Source organism: Phoca vitulina, unplaced genomic scaffold (genome assembly GCF_004348235.1).
Source record: "Phoca vitulina isolate PV1807 unplaced genomic scaffold, GSC_HSeal_1.0 scaffold22, whole genome shotgun sequence".
NCBI lineage: Eukaryota > Metazoa > Chordata > Mammalia > Carnivora > Phocidae > Phoca > Phoca vitulina.
The window spans coordinates 10,992,202-11,011,114 of NW_022589725.1; the positions used below are offsets into that span (position 1 = coordinate 10,992,202).

Genomic DNA, 18,913 nt, shown 5'->3' on the forward strand with positions numbered 1-18,913 from the left:
CCACATAATTCAATTTTAATAAAATTTATAAAGGAATAATTCACTCTTCATTTAAAGAAGAAAATAGTTGGGGGGCACCTGGGTGGCTCAATCAGTTAAGCATCTGCCTTCAGCTCAGGTCATGATCCCAACGTCCGGGGATCAAGTCCCACATCAGGCTCCCTGCTCAGTGGGGAGTCTGCTTCTCCCTCTCCCCGCCACCCCCTACCCTGCTCTGCTCTCTCTCTTTCTCAAATAAATGAAATCTTTTTTTCTTAAGATTTTATTTATTTATTTGAGAGAGCGAGAATGAGAGAGAGGGAGCACATAAGAGGGGGAAGGGTCAGAGGGAGAAGCAGACTTCCCGCTGGGCAGGGAGCCCAATGTGGGACTAGATCCCGGGACTCCAGAATCATGACCTGAGCCGAAGGCAGTCGCTTAACTAACTGAGCCACCCAGGTGCCCCTCAAATAAATAAAATCTTTAAAAAAATTTTTTTAAAGGGGCGCCTGGGTGGCTCAGTCGTTAAGCGTCTGCCTTCGGCTCGGGTCATGATCCCAGGGTCCTGGGATCGAGCCCCGCATTGGGCTCCCTGCTCTGCAGGAAGCCTGCTTCTCCCTCTTCCACTCTCCCTGCTTGTGTTCCCTCTCTCGCTGTGTCTTTCTCTGTCAAATAAATAAATAAAATCTTTAAAAAAAAAAATTTTTTTTTTTTTTTAAAGTTGGGAGAGAACAGTTGGGAGAATTCACACAGAAGGAATATAAGTGACTAAAAAATATGGAAAAATATTCAAGTCCATAGATAATCAATAAAAGCAAATTGAAATAACACAGGAGTGGCTTATTTTTTTTTCCCTTTCAAATTGGCAAAGATTTTAGAAGATAACTCTCTGTGCTGACAAGGGTGCTGTCAGATAGGCATTCTCCTACGTGGGGAGTTGACTTAGAAATCAGTACAGGCCTCTTGGGAAACAGTTTAGCAATAGTCTTAAAATGTTTGTACTTTTGATTTATTAATTCTACTTTTGAGAACCTATCCAAAAACAGTGCAGAATATAGACAAAGCTTTATGATACAAAGCCATTAACTGCAGGATTATTTATAATGACTAGAAAAAATGGAAAATACCTCAAAACAGAGAGGTCCCTCTGGCCCCCCCACCAATTGCATATGCCTGCATGCAAGTGCAAGCACTCTCTCTCTGAAAAAAAACAGATCTCAAAATAGAGAGAGGAATTGCTACATAAAGAATGGTTTGCCCATGTGTTTAAAAATAATTGTAGGGGTGCCTGGGTGACTTAGTCGGTTAAGCAGCCGGCTCTTGATTTTGTCTCAGTCACAATCTCGTGGTCCTGGGATCGAGCCCTGGGTCAGGCTCTGTGCTCAGCAGGGAGTCTGCTTGAGGATTCTCTCTCTCCCTCTTCCTCTGCCCCTTCCCCCACTCACACTCTCAAATAAATAAGTACATAAATCTTTAAAAAATAATTGCAAATTATGAGGATACTTATTTTTTAAGACAGAATACAAGATTGTATATTTTAATAAAATATAATCTCAACTATATTAAAACAACAAAAATAGAAAATAGATTCCAAAAGCATACTTATTTCTGTAGAGTAAGCTCATGTTTCTGTTTCCTTTTCATATCTGTTTTTTCCCAAAGTTTGTTTAGTGGGCACATAATTAAAAACAAATTTACTTGATTGATAAGAAGTTAGGGACAGTGGAAGTAAACTTGGCAACTCCCCAGATTTCCATGGAGCTAGTGTCCCACAGAACAGAGTGTCCTCATTGGCTCTGTCCCCTTCTCCTGCTTGTTCTCCTTTGGCCTCCTTTGTGGCAGTCTAGGGTTGCCTGGGACACATCAAGAGCTACAGGCCAGGACAAGGCCCAGGCCATTGTATTGTGATGTCCTTTTTGTGGAGTTGGCCAGCAAACAGGTCTAAGGTCAGGGTTGATGTTATTTTAGTGGAACAGTTTGGGTTTCACTTCAAAGGTTAGGGCTTTCGGTCAAGGGGTCGTCTGCTTTTCAGTGGCTAGTTAAAATATTCCATCTCTGAAATAATCATTAGGCTTTAAAAAGGGAAACAAACAGGGGCGCCTGGGTGGCTCAGTCGTTAAGCGTCTGCCTTCGGCTCAGGTCACGATCCCAGCGTCCTGGGATTGAGCCCCGCATCAGGCTCCCTGCTCCTCCCTCTCCCACTCCCCCTGCTTGTGTTCCCTCTCTTGCTGTGTCTCTGTCAAATAAATAAAATCTTAAAAATAAATAAATAAAAAGGGAAACAAACAGATGTTAATGGGTAGTCTTGCTTGTTCACTATTGGTGTTTGTCAATAATGAGATGTTCCAAACTAGGAATTCTTAAGATTTGCCACCTGAGGACCCTTCCAACTCTCCTTGTTTCACCAAAAGAGGTGTGTGTGCGCGACAGGACTTGCTTCTCAAGGAGAAAGAAGGACTCTCAGAGGCAGTCCAGGGCAATTAAGAGCTCAGGCTACTCTGATGTCGGACAGACCTGGTAGCTAATCCCAGCTCCCGTATTTCCTGGCTGTATCACCTTGACCAAATCAGTTAACTGTTCTGGTCCTCAGTTTCCTTATCTATAACATGGGATTGAGACAGTCCCTACTGTGCAGAGCAAATATAAAGATGGTACATGTAAAACACAGCATGGTGTGGGGGATGTACTAAGAGCCCAGTAAATAGTGATGCTGGTTGTTACTCTTAATAATGCCCTCTTTTTTAAAAGATCCCTCAGGATTGATAGGGGCTCCCTGAGCCTTCTGGGGAGGACTTGGAGGTAAAAATGAGAGGGTCTCTTCCTGGAGCTCAGCCCTGGAAGAGCAATGGCAGAGCAATGATCCTTAGGCCTAAGCCATCGCTTCCATATGGGGCTCCTCTAGGGTAAAGCCCTGCCCATGATAAAGCAGCCTGCGTTTTTTTCAGATCACAGCAGCTTCAAAACTTGCTAGTTTCTAGTTACCAGCTCTGTAGCCCTGGACAAATCACAAAGCCTCGGGAGCTTCCATTTGATCACAGAGATAATGTCTGCCTCATAGATTAGTGGAAGAATAAACAAGAAATAAAAAGTGCTTAGCATACTTCCTTAGCACAACCCATTCAACAAATAGTTGCTCTGCTTATCGTGATTTTTATGGATTGAGATCAAGAAGGTAGCATAGTGATGTAGTTAAAGAGTGTGGGGTTTGAAATGAGACTGGGTTCAAATCCTATTATTATTATTCACTAGTTTTGTGACCCTGGGCAAACAACCTTTTTGTGCTTCAGTTTTCTTTTCTGTAAAATGGGAATAATAATAGTACCCACCTTATGGAGTTATTGGAAGGACTTAATACATGTAAAGTGCTTACAGCTGTGGCCAGAGCAGAGTATGTGCTCAATTAATTATTATCATCACTGATATGGATGGTCTACTCCGAGGGTGCCTCCCCTGTTAAAAGAGCACTTGGCATGGAATGTAGTACGGTGGGCCAGCCCCCAGCATCAGCTCCTCTTTCCCAGCAATCTTGCTTTTTGCTCAGGCCCTAGTGCAGCTTCCTCTTCTGAGAGTCCTAGAGGATCTCAGCCCTTTTCGTCATGTTCTGGTCTGTCCCACTGTCTGTCCTGGTACAGGTCACTGTCTGTGACCCCTCTCTGCTCATTCCACTTATAGTCCATATCTTGAACCAGCCCCGAGAGCCCCACCTCGTCTGCATTCCTGCTCTATCCTGTAGCTCTGCCACTACCCGGGCCCAGATGGCTTCAAGGTACAGTGCCTGGGAGGCACTGTTACCCCAAGTCTTGCCAAGGCTTGATTTGGCCCCCGCCCTGGTACAAAGAGAGAGTTGGAAAACATACTCAAAGCTAGATGGGTAGATAATGAAATTCCCAGATACTATAGCCTGGGCATACACATGTGACTGATTTACTTTAATAGTCCCATCATAAGGCCAGAGACTAGGGCTTGGACAGAAAACCTAGTATCCAAGTATCTGGGCCGTACAAGCAGATAAATAGTAGGCTGTCTTGTTTTGGTAAAACAGTCCTCTTGGCATAGTTCCTCCCGGCTAGATGAGTACGATGCCCTAGCTCTTGTCCAGATGGGGCTGCAGTTACAGGCATTATTTGAGATGTCATGTCTGGGCCTGTCGGTCAGTGCTTTGGGATGATTGTGCAGTCTATCACCTGACCCCTACCTACCTGCGTGCCGAGACTTTGTAGATTATAACTTTTTATTTGAAGTATTTATAAGATATATACAGAAAGTGCACAAATTGTTAGTGTACAGTTCCATGAATTTTCACAAAATGATGAGTAATCAGCACTCAGATTAAGAAACAGAATGTTACCAACATCCACAAGAGCCCCTTTTGTGCCCTTTCCCAGTCATTCCTCCCAACGCTTGCCTTGTTTTTGCCTGTCAAGCTAATTATAGCCCCCTCCACCCTTCTGTCCCTCGCCCTCCTGCCTGTGTTCTTGCTGTTCCCTTGGACTGCCAGGCCTCGCCTAATCATTGTTCAGAACTTAGGTGTCAGCTTCCCCTGATGGGCTAGCTTCGTACTTTCCTCCCTCCGTATTTTGCCACTGGTTACTGGGAGCTCCCTGAGGACAGCGACTGTCCCAGTTACCAGTCTTCCTGGCACCCAGCACAGGCTTGGCGTAGAGCAGGCACTCCAGAAGTGTTTGCACATCGCATAGTTTATCTAAAATATTTGAAGTCACCTTTTACTTTTCTCTCTCTCTCTTTTTTTTTTTTCTCTAAGTCGGCTCCACGCCCAGGATGGGGCTTGAACTCACGACCCTGGCTTGCTCTACTGACTGAGCCAAGCAGGTGCCCCTCCTTTTACTTTTCTTTATCTTTCCTGACCTTGCCCCAAGCACATATCATCATCCCTCTGCCTTCTTAATCCATTCATCTTGCCCCTTCAGGCTTTTTTCAAAATGTATCAGCCCTCTCTGAGTCTCTTATGTGTCTCCATACTCCCCCTCACTTTTGCTCAGACTGTGCATGTGCATCCACACCTGGCCCAGCATCCCACACACCAGGCTCCTGACTGTTGGAGCACCACATTTCTGCCTCTGGACCACAGGCCTCTGCCATCCAGTAATTTACTCCACAGAGAGCCTTCTCTGTGCCCAGACCCCTGCCACAAGTCCTCAACTTCTATTCAGCAGGCTCCGTTGATTCAAAAGTCAGATTTCTTCTGTGCTTTGCCCATGTTTCATTACCTGTGTTTTAACACTTGCTAAGTTTTCCTTCCTTAAGAACCTGGTTTCAACTAGACTGATTGTGGTGCTCATTTAGCAATATACACAAATATCAAATCATTATGCTCTACACTTGAAACTAATACAATGCTATATGTCAATTATATCTCAATAAAAAAGAAACACTGGTTTTCTTTAGTGTGCTTGGATTTGTCAAAGGGATTCATATATATCACTGAATGACATTCATTCATTCATTCATCAGGTGTGCCAGGCACTGTGCTGGGTGCTGGAGGTTCAGAGTGAAGAGAGATTTATTGCCCTTCAGAAATTCACAGACAAGTGGGGAGAGAGAGCAACATTAGTAAATTATTATGAGAGAGTATCAGTATTGAATGTGAGGGTATTAAATGAGGCTATTGAATGAATTAAGAGAATCGGCACTGGAATCATCTGAGTGATTCCATTATTTAAAATGATACATTATTACTTAACCTTCTGTTTCTGTACCTTGGTTTCTTTACCTGTAAAATGGGTAGAATAAAAATGGGTAGAAAAATAGAACCTTCACAAGATGCTTGTGATGTTTACTGAGGGCTTTTTTTTTTTTTTTTTTTTTGTCCAGCGTTGTTCTGGATACAGAGGATAGGAGCCTGGCACCTAGTAAGTGACCATCATTAGCTATAATCACTACTGTTATCCTTTCTGCTTAGGCTTCATAGAGGAAGTAACATTTCAATTAGCCACTAGAGGATGGGTCTTTACCAGAAGTGGGGCAGGGAAGGACAGCTTGGGCAGAAGGAATAGGCTGAGAACAGACACAGGAATGAAAGGGCATGGTGTTTTCAGAAACTAGGGAATGGTCCAGAGTAGCTGGAGGATGGGATGTGTGTAGGAGAGCAGTGAGAGGTGAAGCTGGAGAATTAAGACCCAGATAGCGAAGTTTGTTGCTGGAGTTTGGACTTAATCCACTAGATGAAATAGAAGCATCAGAAGTGTTTAAAGAGGGGCTTGTCATGGTGTAATCTGTGTTTTAGGAGGATTCTTCTGGTACTTCTCTGGAGGACTAGATGGGAGGAGACTGGGATGACCATTGAGGAGGAGAAGCAACAGATGAGAGCAGGAACTGCAGGGGTGGATGTTCCAGAGGTTGACCAGCAGGCCGTGATGGCTGCTGGAGGGAGCGTGGGGCAGGGGAGGTGAAAGATCACTGCAGTATCCAGGGAGATATTGACACCACTTACTGGTAGAGAACAGCAGAAGGAACAGGTTTTTCCTTCTGAATGATTTCATCTAAGGAAGGAAGACTGCTTTTTCCTGATCTTCGGAGGAGGTGTTCTGAAACTCACAAGTCCGTTCTATTATGCTATGAGCCGTTTCTTCTCTCTTGGGCCTTATAAATAGTCAGCTGCTCCAGACAAGTAATTACTGATCTCAGGCAATTAAGGCAGGAGGTGGCTATGTTTATTTGGTTCCCTGGTGTCTCCTAGGAGAGAGAGGGGTGAAAGTCATGTGTTTGTTTTCGCCACATTTGTAAAAATGGATGGAGTTGGAACATCAGCCTCCCTCCTCTGCTAAAAGGGCCTCTTCTTTCTCTCACCCCAGTCTCTGCAGAAAGTCATGCTAAATTTAAAAGTTCTTTCCAGTTTTTTTCCCTCCCTTAGCTGGTTTCCTACAAAATGTTGTTCAGATTTTTGGCCAAGTCAGGGAACCCTGAACCCACCCTAGCTGTTAGACTCCAGAACAGTACCTTCCCACCACTGCCATCTCCCTGGCTCAGAACTGACCTGGTCCTGGTTCTAGGCATCTGCGGCTCAGCGGGGATGTGGGGGCTTCTGCTGGTGGGCCAGCTTGGCTGGGCATGATCCTGCCCCTGCTCAGTCATGTTTACAAGTACCCTGGATATAGGACATCATGCCTGGCACTGATGAGCATGGTGAAACAGCCCACCCCAGAGAATTCTGTCCCTGGTCTTGTACTTGCAGCTTTTGCTCCTTTTTCTGCCTGCCTTCCATTTTCTTCAACCAGGAATTGTTCCTAGCTGCTGAGTTCCCTTGGTTTGAGGGGTGGAGCCCTCAAAGTTCTTTTCTCTCCACTCACTCTCCTATAAAGTAGTCACATTCGTAACCCTCCTCTTCCAAGGTGGCTCTGAGGTGTTTCAAGTATAGAGACTACTTTGGTCGGCAAAAAAAAATCCTAGGGATCGTCTCCTTCTGTTTGTTTTTGGAGCTGAGTTGGAAGAGAGGTAAAACCTCTCAGACTGAGTGGAGTGACTAGTCCCTCCTTTAATGAAATACCATTGAGAGGCTATATGTTATTTCCAGTAAACAGTTGACCCCACACTAATGAGAGTGACCATGAGTCCTATCATTTTATGAAACATTATCATTACAAGATACCAGCCTTGGACCATCAATCACACTCTCCTGATTTCTGGGCCCACTTTGAAACCTCTGTTGCAAATTTGGGTTCTCTAGCCTTGCTAAAGTTTTAGGGTACTCTGTGGTCCAAAACCAACTGAAAGAGAACAGCTATTTAGTTTTTTAGAAAAGAAATCAGTTGGGGCGCCTGGGTGGCTCAGTCGTTAAGCGTCTGCCTTTGGCTCAGGTCATGATCCCAGGGTACTGGGATCGAGCCCCGCATCGGGCTCCCTGCTCCGCGGGAAGCCTGCTTCTCCCTCTCCCACTCCCCCTGCTTGTGTTCCCTCTCTCGCTGTGTCTCTCTCTGTCAAATAAATAAAATCTTTAAAAAAAAAAAAAGAAAAGAAATCAGTTTTGGGGCACCTGGATGGCTCAGTCGGTTGAGCATCCAACTCTTAGTTTCTGCTCAGGTCGTGGTCTCAGGGTCATGAGATCGAACCTGGTGTTGCACAGGCTCCAAGCTTAGTGCTCAGTGGGGAGTCTGCTTGAGATTCTCTCTCTCCCTCTGCCCCTTACCCCCCAACCCCGCCCCTGCTCATGCGGGCATGCACGCGCCCTCTCTCTCTCTAAAATAAATAAATAAACCTCTTTAAAAAAGATTTTATTTATTTATTTGACAGAGAGCATAAGCAGGGGGAGCTGCAGTGGCAGAGGGAGAAGCAGGCTCCCCACTGAGCAGGGAGACCCATGTGGGGCTCAATTCCAGGACCCTGGGATCATGACCTGAGCCGAAGGCAGACACTTAACCCACTGAGCCACCAGCTGCCCCAATAAATAAACCTTTAAAAAAAAGGAAATCAGTTTTTTCTTATGACAAAAACAAAGCATGTTCATTATAGAAAGTTTAGAAAATACAGAGAAGCAAAAATTAAAAAAAAAAAAAATCTGTAACTCAACCACTAAGAGAAAATCATGTGAACTTGGGCCTAGTCTTTTAGTCTTTTTAAAAAAATTTACTTATGCATGTTTTTTTTAGAGATCATAGTATATATCTTTTTTATAAATTTCAATTAATAGGATGTTATAGATATCTTTCCATGTCATTGCAAATTTGTTATATCATAGTGGTCCATTTTATGTAGGGAATGGGGACATTATTAATAAAAATTAATATACCTTAATAATAAGCACACGACTTGAAGATAGTGCATAAGGAAAGGGTATTGTAAAATAGGGATGGGTTTCCCAGCTCTGAATCGCTTAAGCGATAATTATGGGCTTCGTTGATAAGTTAAACAGGACATAGATGTTAATAGACTTGATCCCTTTATTCATCTTTAGGCCAAAGTTTTGTGAAATCTTTCTTGGTCTGAAAATTTAAAGGAAACATAGTTGAGGTGTCTCAGGTTGCTAAAGTAAATAGTTTTGACTTCCTAGGTTTCCTTTCACAGGAAATCAAGCCAAGAAGCTCTCACTGTGTGTGAGTTTGCATAGCATTTTGTACACAAGGAGACATGTGATAAGAACTTATTTGACCAGTTATGGGAAGTTTCTTGTTTGGGGGACTTGCCAAGTCTAACCCTGATTGCTAAGGCTGGATTATTGCATATATTTATTTCTTTTTACAGGTAGTGCCTTCCTCAGTGCTATTTTTCTTGCCTTAGCAACATACCAGTCTCTGTACCCACTGACCTTGTTCGTTCCAGGACTCCTCTACCTCCTCCAGGTAAGCACTTGCTGGTCAGAAGCCAGCGCTCAAGTGACATTTAATACCTGGCCTGGTCATTGCCTGGGGGAAGGAAGGGCACGGCTCAGTTAAAGCAATGGGACTGGGTCCCTATCTCACATTTACTTGCTTCTACTTGAAAACACGAACAGACACTTGACTAACTTTAAACAAAATGAGCCTAGTGACCATTAAATTCCAATTATGCATATCATTGCCAATGTATGAGCGTATTTCATTTTACATGTTTATAGTTGGGATCTGCCAACCATCTTGCATTCTCCTCCTCTCATCCAATATTCATAGGCCCCTCTCTCAGCTCATTTTTTTAAAAAACTTCTGTATAGGGGCGCCTCGGTGGCTCAGTTGGTTGAGCGACTGCCTTCAGCTCAGGTCATGATCCTGGAGTCCCAGGATCGAGTCCCACATCGGGCTCCCTGCTCAGTGGGGAGTCTGCTTCTCCCTCTGACCTTCTCCCCTCTCATGTTCTCTCTCACTCTCTCTCTCTCATATAAATAAATAAAATCTTTAAAAAAAAAACAACTTCTGTATAACAACACTCACCTTGTAAGGTTCTTGTAGGGATTAAATGTCGTGGGTGTCCCTAGTGCAATGCTGAGATCATGGCAGGTGATCAGTATTAATTGAAGAATACAGATTGCTGAAATTTATGGAGAACTTACTATGTCTGGCACTGTACTGAGCACTCTGCAGGCATCATTTCATTTCAAGCTCATAAGAACTTTATGGGGTAGGTCATATTATTAGCCATGTATTCGTCTAATATTAGCCATATTAGACACATGAATTGCAACTGGAATGTTGGGCGGTGCAGTCACTTGCCTAAGGTGACATGGCTGGCAAGTGACAGTGCTGAGATATGAACTCGGCCAGCCTGATGCAAGAGCCTGCCCTCTGTCTCTCTTTTCCACGCCATTGAGAATACACACATCTCCTCAAAAGCAAGAAGCCACTTGCAGGTCCTGCATGGTCCAAATCCATTCTTAAACGAGAAACATTTCTTGAAAGTATACAGGGGACAGTGCTACGACTCAAACCAAGAAATGTCTGAGTTCAGAGCCTTTGTTCTTAATTATAAGCACTGTTGCTAAAACTGAGTATATACCTCCATTTATTGAAATAGGCTATATGCTTGTCATTTTAAGTGACTTCATAATGTGTCTTTGTGTTGATGTACACAGTGATACATGATTTAGCTTGGTCTTCGTCCTGTGTGGGGAATTTGAGATGTGCCCTGGTTGTCACTGGTAGAAATAGTGTAGTAATTTGGTTTTCTTTAAGTTATTTCCTTAAGGCGTATTCCTCCAGCTGACTCACTGGACCCAAAGGTGTGAGAAGTTTCATAGTCCTAATTACGTAAGACTGGAGTGTTCACCAGAAAGCCTGAGCCAATTTGTAGTGCCACCATCAGCGTCTAGAGTGCAGTGAATCGGGGCGCCTGGCTGGCTCAGTCGGTAGAGTGTGAGATTCTTGATCTCGGGGTTGTAAGTTCAAGCCCCATGTTGGGTGTAGAGATTACTTAAAAATAAAATCTTTTTTTTTTTTTTTAAAGATTTATTTATTTATTTGAGAGAGAGAGATAGAGAGAGTGAGCCTGAGAGTGGGGAGGGTCAGAGGGAGAAGCAGAAGCAGACTCCCTGCTGAGCAGGGAGCCCGATGTGGGACTCCATCCTATGACTCCAGGATCGTGACCTGAGCCGAAAGCAGTCGCTTAACCAACTGAGCCACCCAGACGTCCCAAAAATAAAATCTTTAAAAAAAAAAAAATGAAATGAAGTGCAGTGAACCATCTCCTCTCAGGTTTCCAGCACTGGCTTTTCAAATTTAACATATGATTGCTAGTCCAATAGATGTATCATTGCACTGTGAAGTTTTGCTTTGATTCTCTTTGTAGAGTCTTGTTGAATCCAAGAATTTTTCCACATAACAATATGCTGTTTGCATTTCCTTTATTCATATTTATAGTTCATTCTTTAGAAAGTCTGAACCCTAAGAGGAATGCATACAACCAGAATTTTTGTGCAACTATTTATCAAATAAATACCATTAAAAATATATTCATTTGTACACATGAACTGACTAAAATTTTTAAAATGGTTTTTTAAGCCAATTTCTAAATACTGCCTTATGTAAAATCACTTTCATTTAAAACTCAAATTTCCTCCTGACATCAAGGGACAGTACAATTGAGTCACGGAATCGAGCAGCTCAGCCAGTCACCTTATTCAGTCCCTTCTCTGTGCCTCAGAATGGGGATAATATAATATTAGTTACTGCAAAGGCTTAACACGTCAAGTATTAAAACAGAGTATAAGAGTTCATAGAAAGGACATGGTCATCAGTCTGAAGGTATGTGGGGTGATGAGGGGGGAAAGAAAATATTTCATTTTCTAGAGTCAAAGGAACTATAAAAATTAGTTTGTACTTCTTCCTTTGACACACAAACCTACCTCCATTCTTCCAATGGAATCTTTAGAGGGTACAGAAGGCAGGTTGCAGACAAGCTAATGTCTTATCAGTGCCAGAGGCAAAGCTGTTTTTCTCTTCCCAGGAAGAGACCCAGGAAGGCTTCAGGGTCAAAGGCAGGGGATGCTGCATCTGGATTCCTGGTGGGTCACTTATAAGAATGGTAGTTTAAGGGGCACCTGGGTGGCTCAGTCGTTAAGCGTCTGCCTTCGGCTCAGGTCATGTTCCCAGGATCCTGGGATCGAGCCCCGCATCGGGCTCCCTGCTTGACGGGGAGCCTGCTTCTCCCTCTCCCGCTCCCCCTGCTTCTGTTCCCTCTCTTGGTGTCTCTCTCTCAAAAAAGAATGGTAGTTTAAGCTCATCGGGTCCCCTCCCCCCAACTTCACTCTTCCTCTGACCTTGGCTTATGGCCTGGTTTCAAATTAGAGAGAAGCTAAAATGTTACGATCTGATAGCATTCAGAATAAAATAGAGAGCCACTTTAGGGCACAGGACCTAGAGGCGACAGTGAAGGATATGCCAAGTGCATAGGACCTCCAGGCTGAAGCTATGGGGCTGGCAGAGGGAGGCTCATGGTGCAGTCAGGCAAGTTTCTAGTTCCCTCCTTCCTTTTGCTTGGGATTCCTAAGTCTTGGACCCCCTTAGATGGCTTGAGGTTCTTATTTTCTTTGAAAGAAAGTAACAGAAACCAGGGGGAAATACCTCATGAGTGTTCTTATGGTTTTTGCTTTAACCCAATCTGACCTTCTCTTGTCTGAACTGAAAAGGTTAATCCTGTGATCTCTGTACTTTCTGGAGCCTGGAGCAGCAGGTCACATGATATTAGCTTGCACCAAAGGAGCCAAATCCAACCAGGTCTTCCTTCCTTTCTTTCTTTCCTTTTTTTTTTTTTTTTTTAATGTTTTGTTTATTTATTTACTTGAGAGAGAGAGAGAGAGAGTGCCTGCCTAGAGCGCAGGCAGAGGAGGCGAGGAGGCAGGAAGGGAGGGGCAGAGGGAGAGAGAGAATCCCAAGCAGATCCATGCTTCGAGCAGAGCCCGGTGCAGGGCCCCATCCCACGATCCCGAGATCACGACCTGAGTCAAAATCAAGAACCAGATGCCCAATCTACTGAGCCACCCAGGTGCCCCCCCGACCAGGTCTTTCTTGATAACTGGGTCCTTCCCCAGGCCTTCTTTGGGACCTTATCTGGAATTTTCACATCTTACTCTCTTTCCCCAGCAACATTCTGTTGTCTCTGCTGCTTCCAGCGGGGACCAAGGCAGCGGTGGCAATTCTGTTAGCTTCCTTTCTCTTTAGAACAGGTGAAAATGAGTATGAGCACTTGATCATGCAATTGCAATGAACTTTTCCACCAGCTTTGTTGCCTCTAATATACCTATCATGTAAAATATATCTCTTGGGTCTCATCCTGTTAGTCCAAGAACTTAGGTATAATAACTTTTGTTAGGTTTCAACCTCCTTCAGAGTTTTGGTTTTTTTTTCCTGGTAACTGACTTTTTGTCTTTTTCACCATATCTGAGAAAGAAACGGTTTCTGTATAGAAAATGCTTTTCTTTCTTTTTTTTTTTTTAAGATTTATTATTTATTTGAGAGAGAGAGAGCACCAGTGGGAGAGGCAGGGGGAGAGGGAAAAAGAATCTGAAACAGACTCGGCGCTGAGCACAGAGCCGGATGCGGGGCTGGATCTCACGACCCATGAGATTATGACCTGAGCTGAAACCAAGAGTCAGACGCTCAACCAACTGCACCACCCAGGCACCCCTAGACAATGCTTTTCTCCCTAGTGCTTTAGAGAGTTGGGGGAGGGAGATAATTACACATTTCTCCCCTTTCTTATTGTAGTTAGGCTTTTCTTCCTAATTTTTTTAATACATTCGCAACCATATAACTTCTGGGATGTAACTACAGGTTACATTTTTCAGGTTGAGAGTATACAGCTCAGGGACCATACCTGGCCCACAGATGTGTTTTATTTGACCATGCTGTTTAATTATTTTAATTAGTTGTCAACATGTTAAAAATTCATGTTAAAAATGTATATTTCTGGCTTCTTTTGGAAAATTGGGAGATCTGTCTCCTTTAGACAAGGTACACCCTCTTCACAGTTTAGCATAGTTCCTGTGCTTCATTTCTATTACCCTTCGCTCATTTGTTACCTGCCTGGCCCCTGTAGGAATTTGAATATGTGTGTGTATGTATGTGTATGTGTGTGTGTCTATGTTTATATCTGCTAAAAGGTCTAGAAACAATGACCAACCCAGTATCAATGAGTATCCTTGGGGCTCAGATTGTGACCTTACAATACCATTTTTACCCATTAAAAGAAATGAGTTTCTCAGAGACATGGCTGATTCTATGTTTAGGGCAGGAAATGTACAGGATAATCCTAGACCATTGTGATACCAGATAACGAGGAAGCTATGAAAGGCTGCTGGGGTCATCTCAAAAGGACTCAGGATCCAACTTGAAGAGGCTCCCACTGACCAAAGATGGACGGTTTGAGTTTCATTAGGATTAGAATTACAATGGATTGAAACCCAAAATTATATTTAAATCCAGGTATTCATAATGATATTAAAAAGGTCAATTGGTAATTGGTCAAATTAGGAGAATTGACAGAAAACCAATTCATTACCTTGAAAACTGGAACTAAAAGGAAAAAATTAAGCATTTATCCTGTCTTTCCTGTACCATTAGGTAATCATATAGTAGGTGAGCTACTATATATTTTTGAGCTTGCAAATCAAGACAGATTGATAGGATAGCATCATTTTGCAACACTGGTTGATCTAGGCATTGAGTGTTAATAGCTACTAACATAAAAAACAAAAATCATGCCTCCTGAGAAAAGGATGCACCACCACCAGAGTTTTGCCAAGGGGATGCAGTTGCCAATTTGCAAGAAATACTGAAGAAAAGTATGTAATTAGCAAAAACCAGATTGTGGGAAGTTCTACAGGTTAAATGCCCAGGTTCTTCAACCCATGAATTGTAGGGGGAATGAGTGGAATGGGCTGGAGGACCTGTAAATTAAGAGACTTAAAAGTTGTATTAAATTTTTTAAAAATGGGCAAGCTAAACTATAGTGTAAAGGCATACACATTTTGATAGAAAATCATTAAGAAATGCAAGTAAGTGAGTACTCTACAAGCCGGGATCAGTGGTGACTTTGGAGGGAGGAGGAGACTGTGTGTGGGAGAGGTCACAGATAGAGACTCTGAGAGTGGTGGGACATTTCTTCCTCTTAACCATATGGATGTTTGTCTCATAATCATTCACTAGGTTACATATTTGTTTTATGTAGTTTTCTGTATTTTGTGTCTATTTTACAATGAAAAGATTTCTAAAAATTGATACAAATATTTAGGGCACCATTCTCCCAACCCTTCAACTTACTCATTTCATTTTAAGTCAGCATTTGCTATTGAGAAAAAAAAGGTGGGCAAAATGAATGCTTATCTGCTCACTGGGAAATGTACAATGTGGACCTCTAGATTAAGTTAGGCTCTAGGGTTTATAAATAACAAGCCATCAAAGAAAGGATCACTTGAGTTTCTTTTTTAAGCATTTCAGGCGTGCCTCACTTGCTGTAATGGGAGTGGTCCTGAAAGATTACTTAATCTTTAATCAGACCCAGGTTTTTTAAATAGATTCAGTAAACATTCCACCTGACATTATATTCTCAAGGCTCTGTTTCCTAAAGCAAACCTGACCCCTAGACCAAGTCTTAACAAAAATTATACCTAAAATTTAATGCACATTTTACATCACAGATTTGCCAGGGGGAAAAAAAAATCATTTTCCACTCAAGCATCAATGGATTTGTGAAAAGCGAAACCTCATCTTCTGGATCTGTGCTTAGGACTCTCCTCAGAGAGTGGCTTTGAACAGTCTACCTGATTCAGTTCTTCATGGCTGTCTTTTTCACTTCCCACTTCCCTTCTTTTTAAATACCATTAAGTAGGGAGGAAGGGAAAAACAAACCAAAAGAACACTTTTACTTTCTCCCTCCCTGCCTCCCTTCCTTTTATGCTAGATGGCAGGCAGTATTTTTCAGGAAGAAGGGATCAGGATGATCAACTCCGCAGGGAACTCAGAACCTTAAGTGCCTTCCTCTTTGAATTTATCTCTGGATGCCTCCTCCTTGTGGAATCATTTTCCATCCCCAGAAATATAATATTCTCTTGAAACTTTGTTGTTTTAGAGCAGTGTTGTCAATAGAACTTCTTGTGATGATGGAAATGTTCTGTATCTGTATATTGTCAATTGTCAAAATATAAATAAGCTTTAAAAAAAGAAGTAGGTGCAATTGAAGTATTCAAAAGAAATGGAATTGATTAAACTATTTTAAAGACACTTACTATATTTGCATGAAAGGGGAATAAGAATCCAGGAAGGCCTGTAACTTCCTCCCTTGGAGATGGTGCCCAGGGCTTCATTCCTAATCCATCTTCTGTCTAGCCTTCTTAGGAGGATTTCTGGTTGCTGATGTGACTCCAAGGACAACAGACCCATGCCTCTGGGATATTGTCATATTGTCACTTCTGCTTTGAGTGAAAAATTTTTTTGTTAAGTTTATTTATTTTTTTTAGTAATCTCTACATCCAGTATGGGGCTCTACACCCAACATGGGGCTCACAGCTCCCAGAACAAGAGTCACATGTTCTTCCAACTGAGCCAGCCAGGCGCCCCAAGTGAAGGTTTTTTACAATAGTTGATTGGAACAACTAAAAAGGGAGAGAGCTGGGACTTAATGGACCTTCTAGAATAATTTGTGTAAAGTGCTTTGTGCCTGCTTGCTAATGAATATTTGTTTAATAAATGATGTTAAGTATACCAGAATCTGGTCTGGAACTTGCTTTTTTCTCAGAGAGAGTGTAGAGTGGGAGCTAACCCTCATCCACCTCAAACTTCTTTCATGGCAACCATTAAAGCACCTGAACTGCATACTTTAAAATAGTTAAGTGTATGTTGTGTGAATTTCACCTCAAAAAAAAAAATCCAGTACTAATATTAGCCATTGCTCACATTTTTCTAGCTTTGACCTAGAAAAGGGGGTTCCTTTAAATCGGCTCTTGTGTTCGTTTGACAAGCCTCGTCTTTTTGAGCCTTTCCTTCCTTTCTTTCTGGTACCACAAGGTGATCCAAGTTCATCTTGTATTTTCCCTGCCCCAGCCCTGGAATCAACTACTTCTTTGAGGACTCCTGGTTCCTTTTATTGGTGAATGCTATTTAGAAACCAAGGGTTATGGGTATGCTTCTAGCAGACAGAGCTATGAAATACATACATGTACACTAACTGCCCCCCCAAACATGTCTGTAATTCTTTATCTATCTCTTCATACTAATAGCTCGATCCCAATATCTGTTTATACTGATACCTGTGATTCCAGTCCAACACCACAGGGTTCACTTTAGTGTCTTCCTTTCCCTTGTGTATAATTTCTTTCTCTAATGCTTGGAAGCCCAACTTTCATTATTTGCAGTTTATTTGCTAATATGTTCAGTTCTAGAACACACACAAAATTGTTCTAGAATTGCTGTGAGAAATACCCATGTCAGAAGTATATTTACTGACTTGATTATGGCACGTAACTATAATCCTTTTTGTCTTTAGCATGATTGTTTTGTCAGGCTCCTGTTTCTCAAAATCACTCAGATTTGTTCTTTTCTTCTCCCATGTGGTCCTTCAGTGTAGTTATCTTATTTATGATATAGTTAGGCTCATGTATTACTGTTTGTATCATTTTGGATTTACCCTACACCTTGGTTGGTTTTAATTTTTTGTTTATTTGGGGGGTATGTGAAGAGACTAAGAAATACTGCTATGGTTCCAAGAATCAGCTACACAAAAAACATATTCAGAGAAATATCACTCTATCTTCATCCCTGCTATCTTGTTCTTTCTTTTTTCTTTTTCTTTTTTTTTTTAAAGATTTTATTTATTTATTTGACAGAGAGAGAGAACACAGTAGGCAGAGCGGCAGGCAGAGAGAGAGGGAGAAGCAGGCTCCCCGCTGAGCAGGGAGGCCGATGTGGGGCTCAATCCCAGGACCCTGGGATCATGACCCGAGCCGAAGGCAGACGGCCAACCGACTGAGCCACCCAGGTGCCCCTTGTTCTTTCCTTTTTCCTTCTTTCTCTGTCACCCTAAGTAACTATTTTTAGTTTCTGGTTTATCCTTCTTGTGGTTCTTTTGCACAAATGAGCAGGTACCTGTGTATTTCCTTCTTTCTTATATGAAGGATGGCATACTCTAGGTACCCTTTTGTGCTTTGCTTTTTTTACTATTATTTCTTGGAAGTCACTGCAGATTGATACACAGAGATCTTCATTCTTTTTTATAGTGGTGTAGTATTCCATTGTGTGGACATACCATAGTTTGTTCAACTTTTTGCAATTGCAATTGCAATCACAATGCTTTAATGAGTAACCTTGTGTATATGTATTTTCATATTGTCAGAGGGGTATCTTCAAGGTAGATTTCTAGAAGTAGAATTACTGATCCATAGGTAAGTATATATGTAATTTTTTTAGGTCTTTTAAAATTTCCCTCCACAGGGATTGTACAAATTTTTTATTCCCACCAGTAATGTATGATAGTGCCTGTTTTTCCACAGCCTTGCTAACAGAATGTGTTGTCACATTATAAAATTTTTGCCAGTCTGATTATGAGAAATGGTATCTCAGTGTTGTTTTAATTTGCATTTCTTTAAATATGAATGAGTTTGAACATTTTATCATGTTTGTGGATTGTCTGTTCATTTTTCCTCCTCATTTTTCTGTTGGATTTAGATCTGTTTTCCCTCAATTTTTAAGAATCCTTTATATATTAGGAATATTAACCCTTTGTCTGCAAATATTTTCTTCCAGTTTCTCATTTGTCTTTTTTACTTATTTATGGTGTTTTTCTTTTAACAGCTTTTATTTTTATCAAGATATAAGTTACATAGCATGCAATTTACCTATTTAAAGAATACAACTCAGTGATTTTGGATATTTACAGAGTTGTGCAGCCATTACCACAATCAGTTCTAAAATATTTGTATCACCCAAAAAGAAATCTCATGCCCATTAAGCAGTAACTCTGTTTTTCCCCAGTGTCCCTTTCCCCTCTAGCCCTAAGCAATCAGTATTCTGCTTTTTGTCTT

At 42.0% G+C, this 18,913-nt stretch overlaps 1 protein-coding gene across 2 annotated transcripts in view; it reads left to right on the forward strand.

The window, feature by feature from the left end:
• Window positions 1-18,913, forward strand: part of PIGU (phosphatidylinositol glycan anchor biosynthesis class U) — an 88,763-nt gene that overhangs the window by 41,242 nt on the left and 28,608 nt on the right. For both annotated transcript variants that reach the window (XM_032419494.1, XM_032419495.1), the window contains one exon: window positions 9,175-9,272. In XM_032419494.1, coding sequence (XP_032275385.1) covers window positions 9,175-9,272 — 98 coding nt within the window. The remainder of the gene's footprint in view (window positions 1-9,174; window positions 9,273-18,913) is intronic.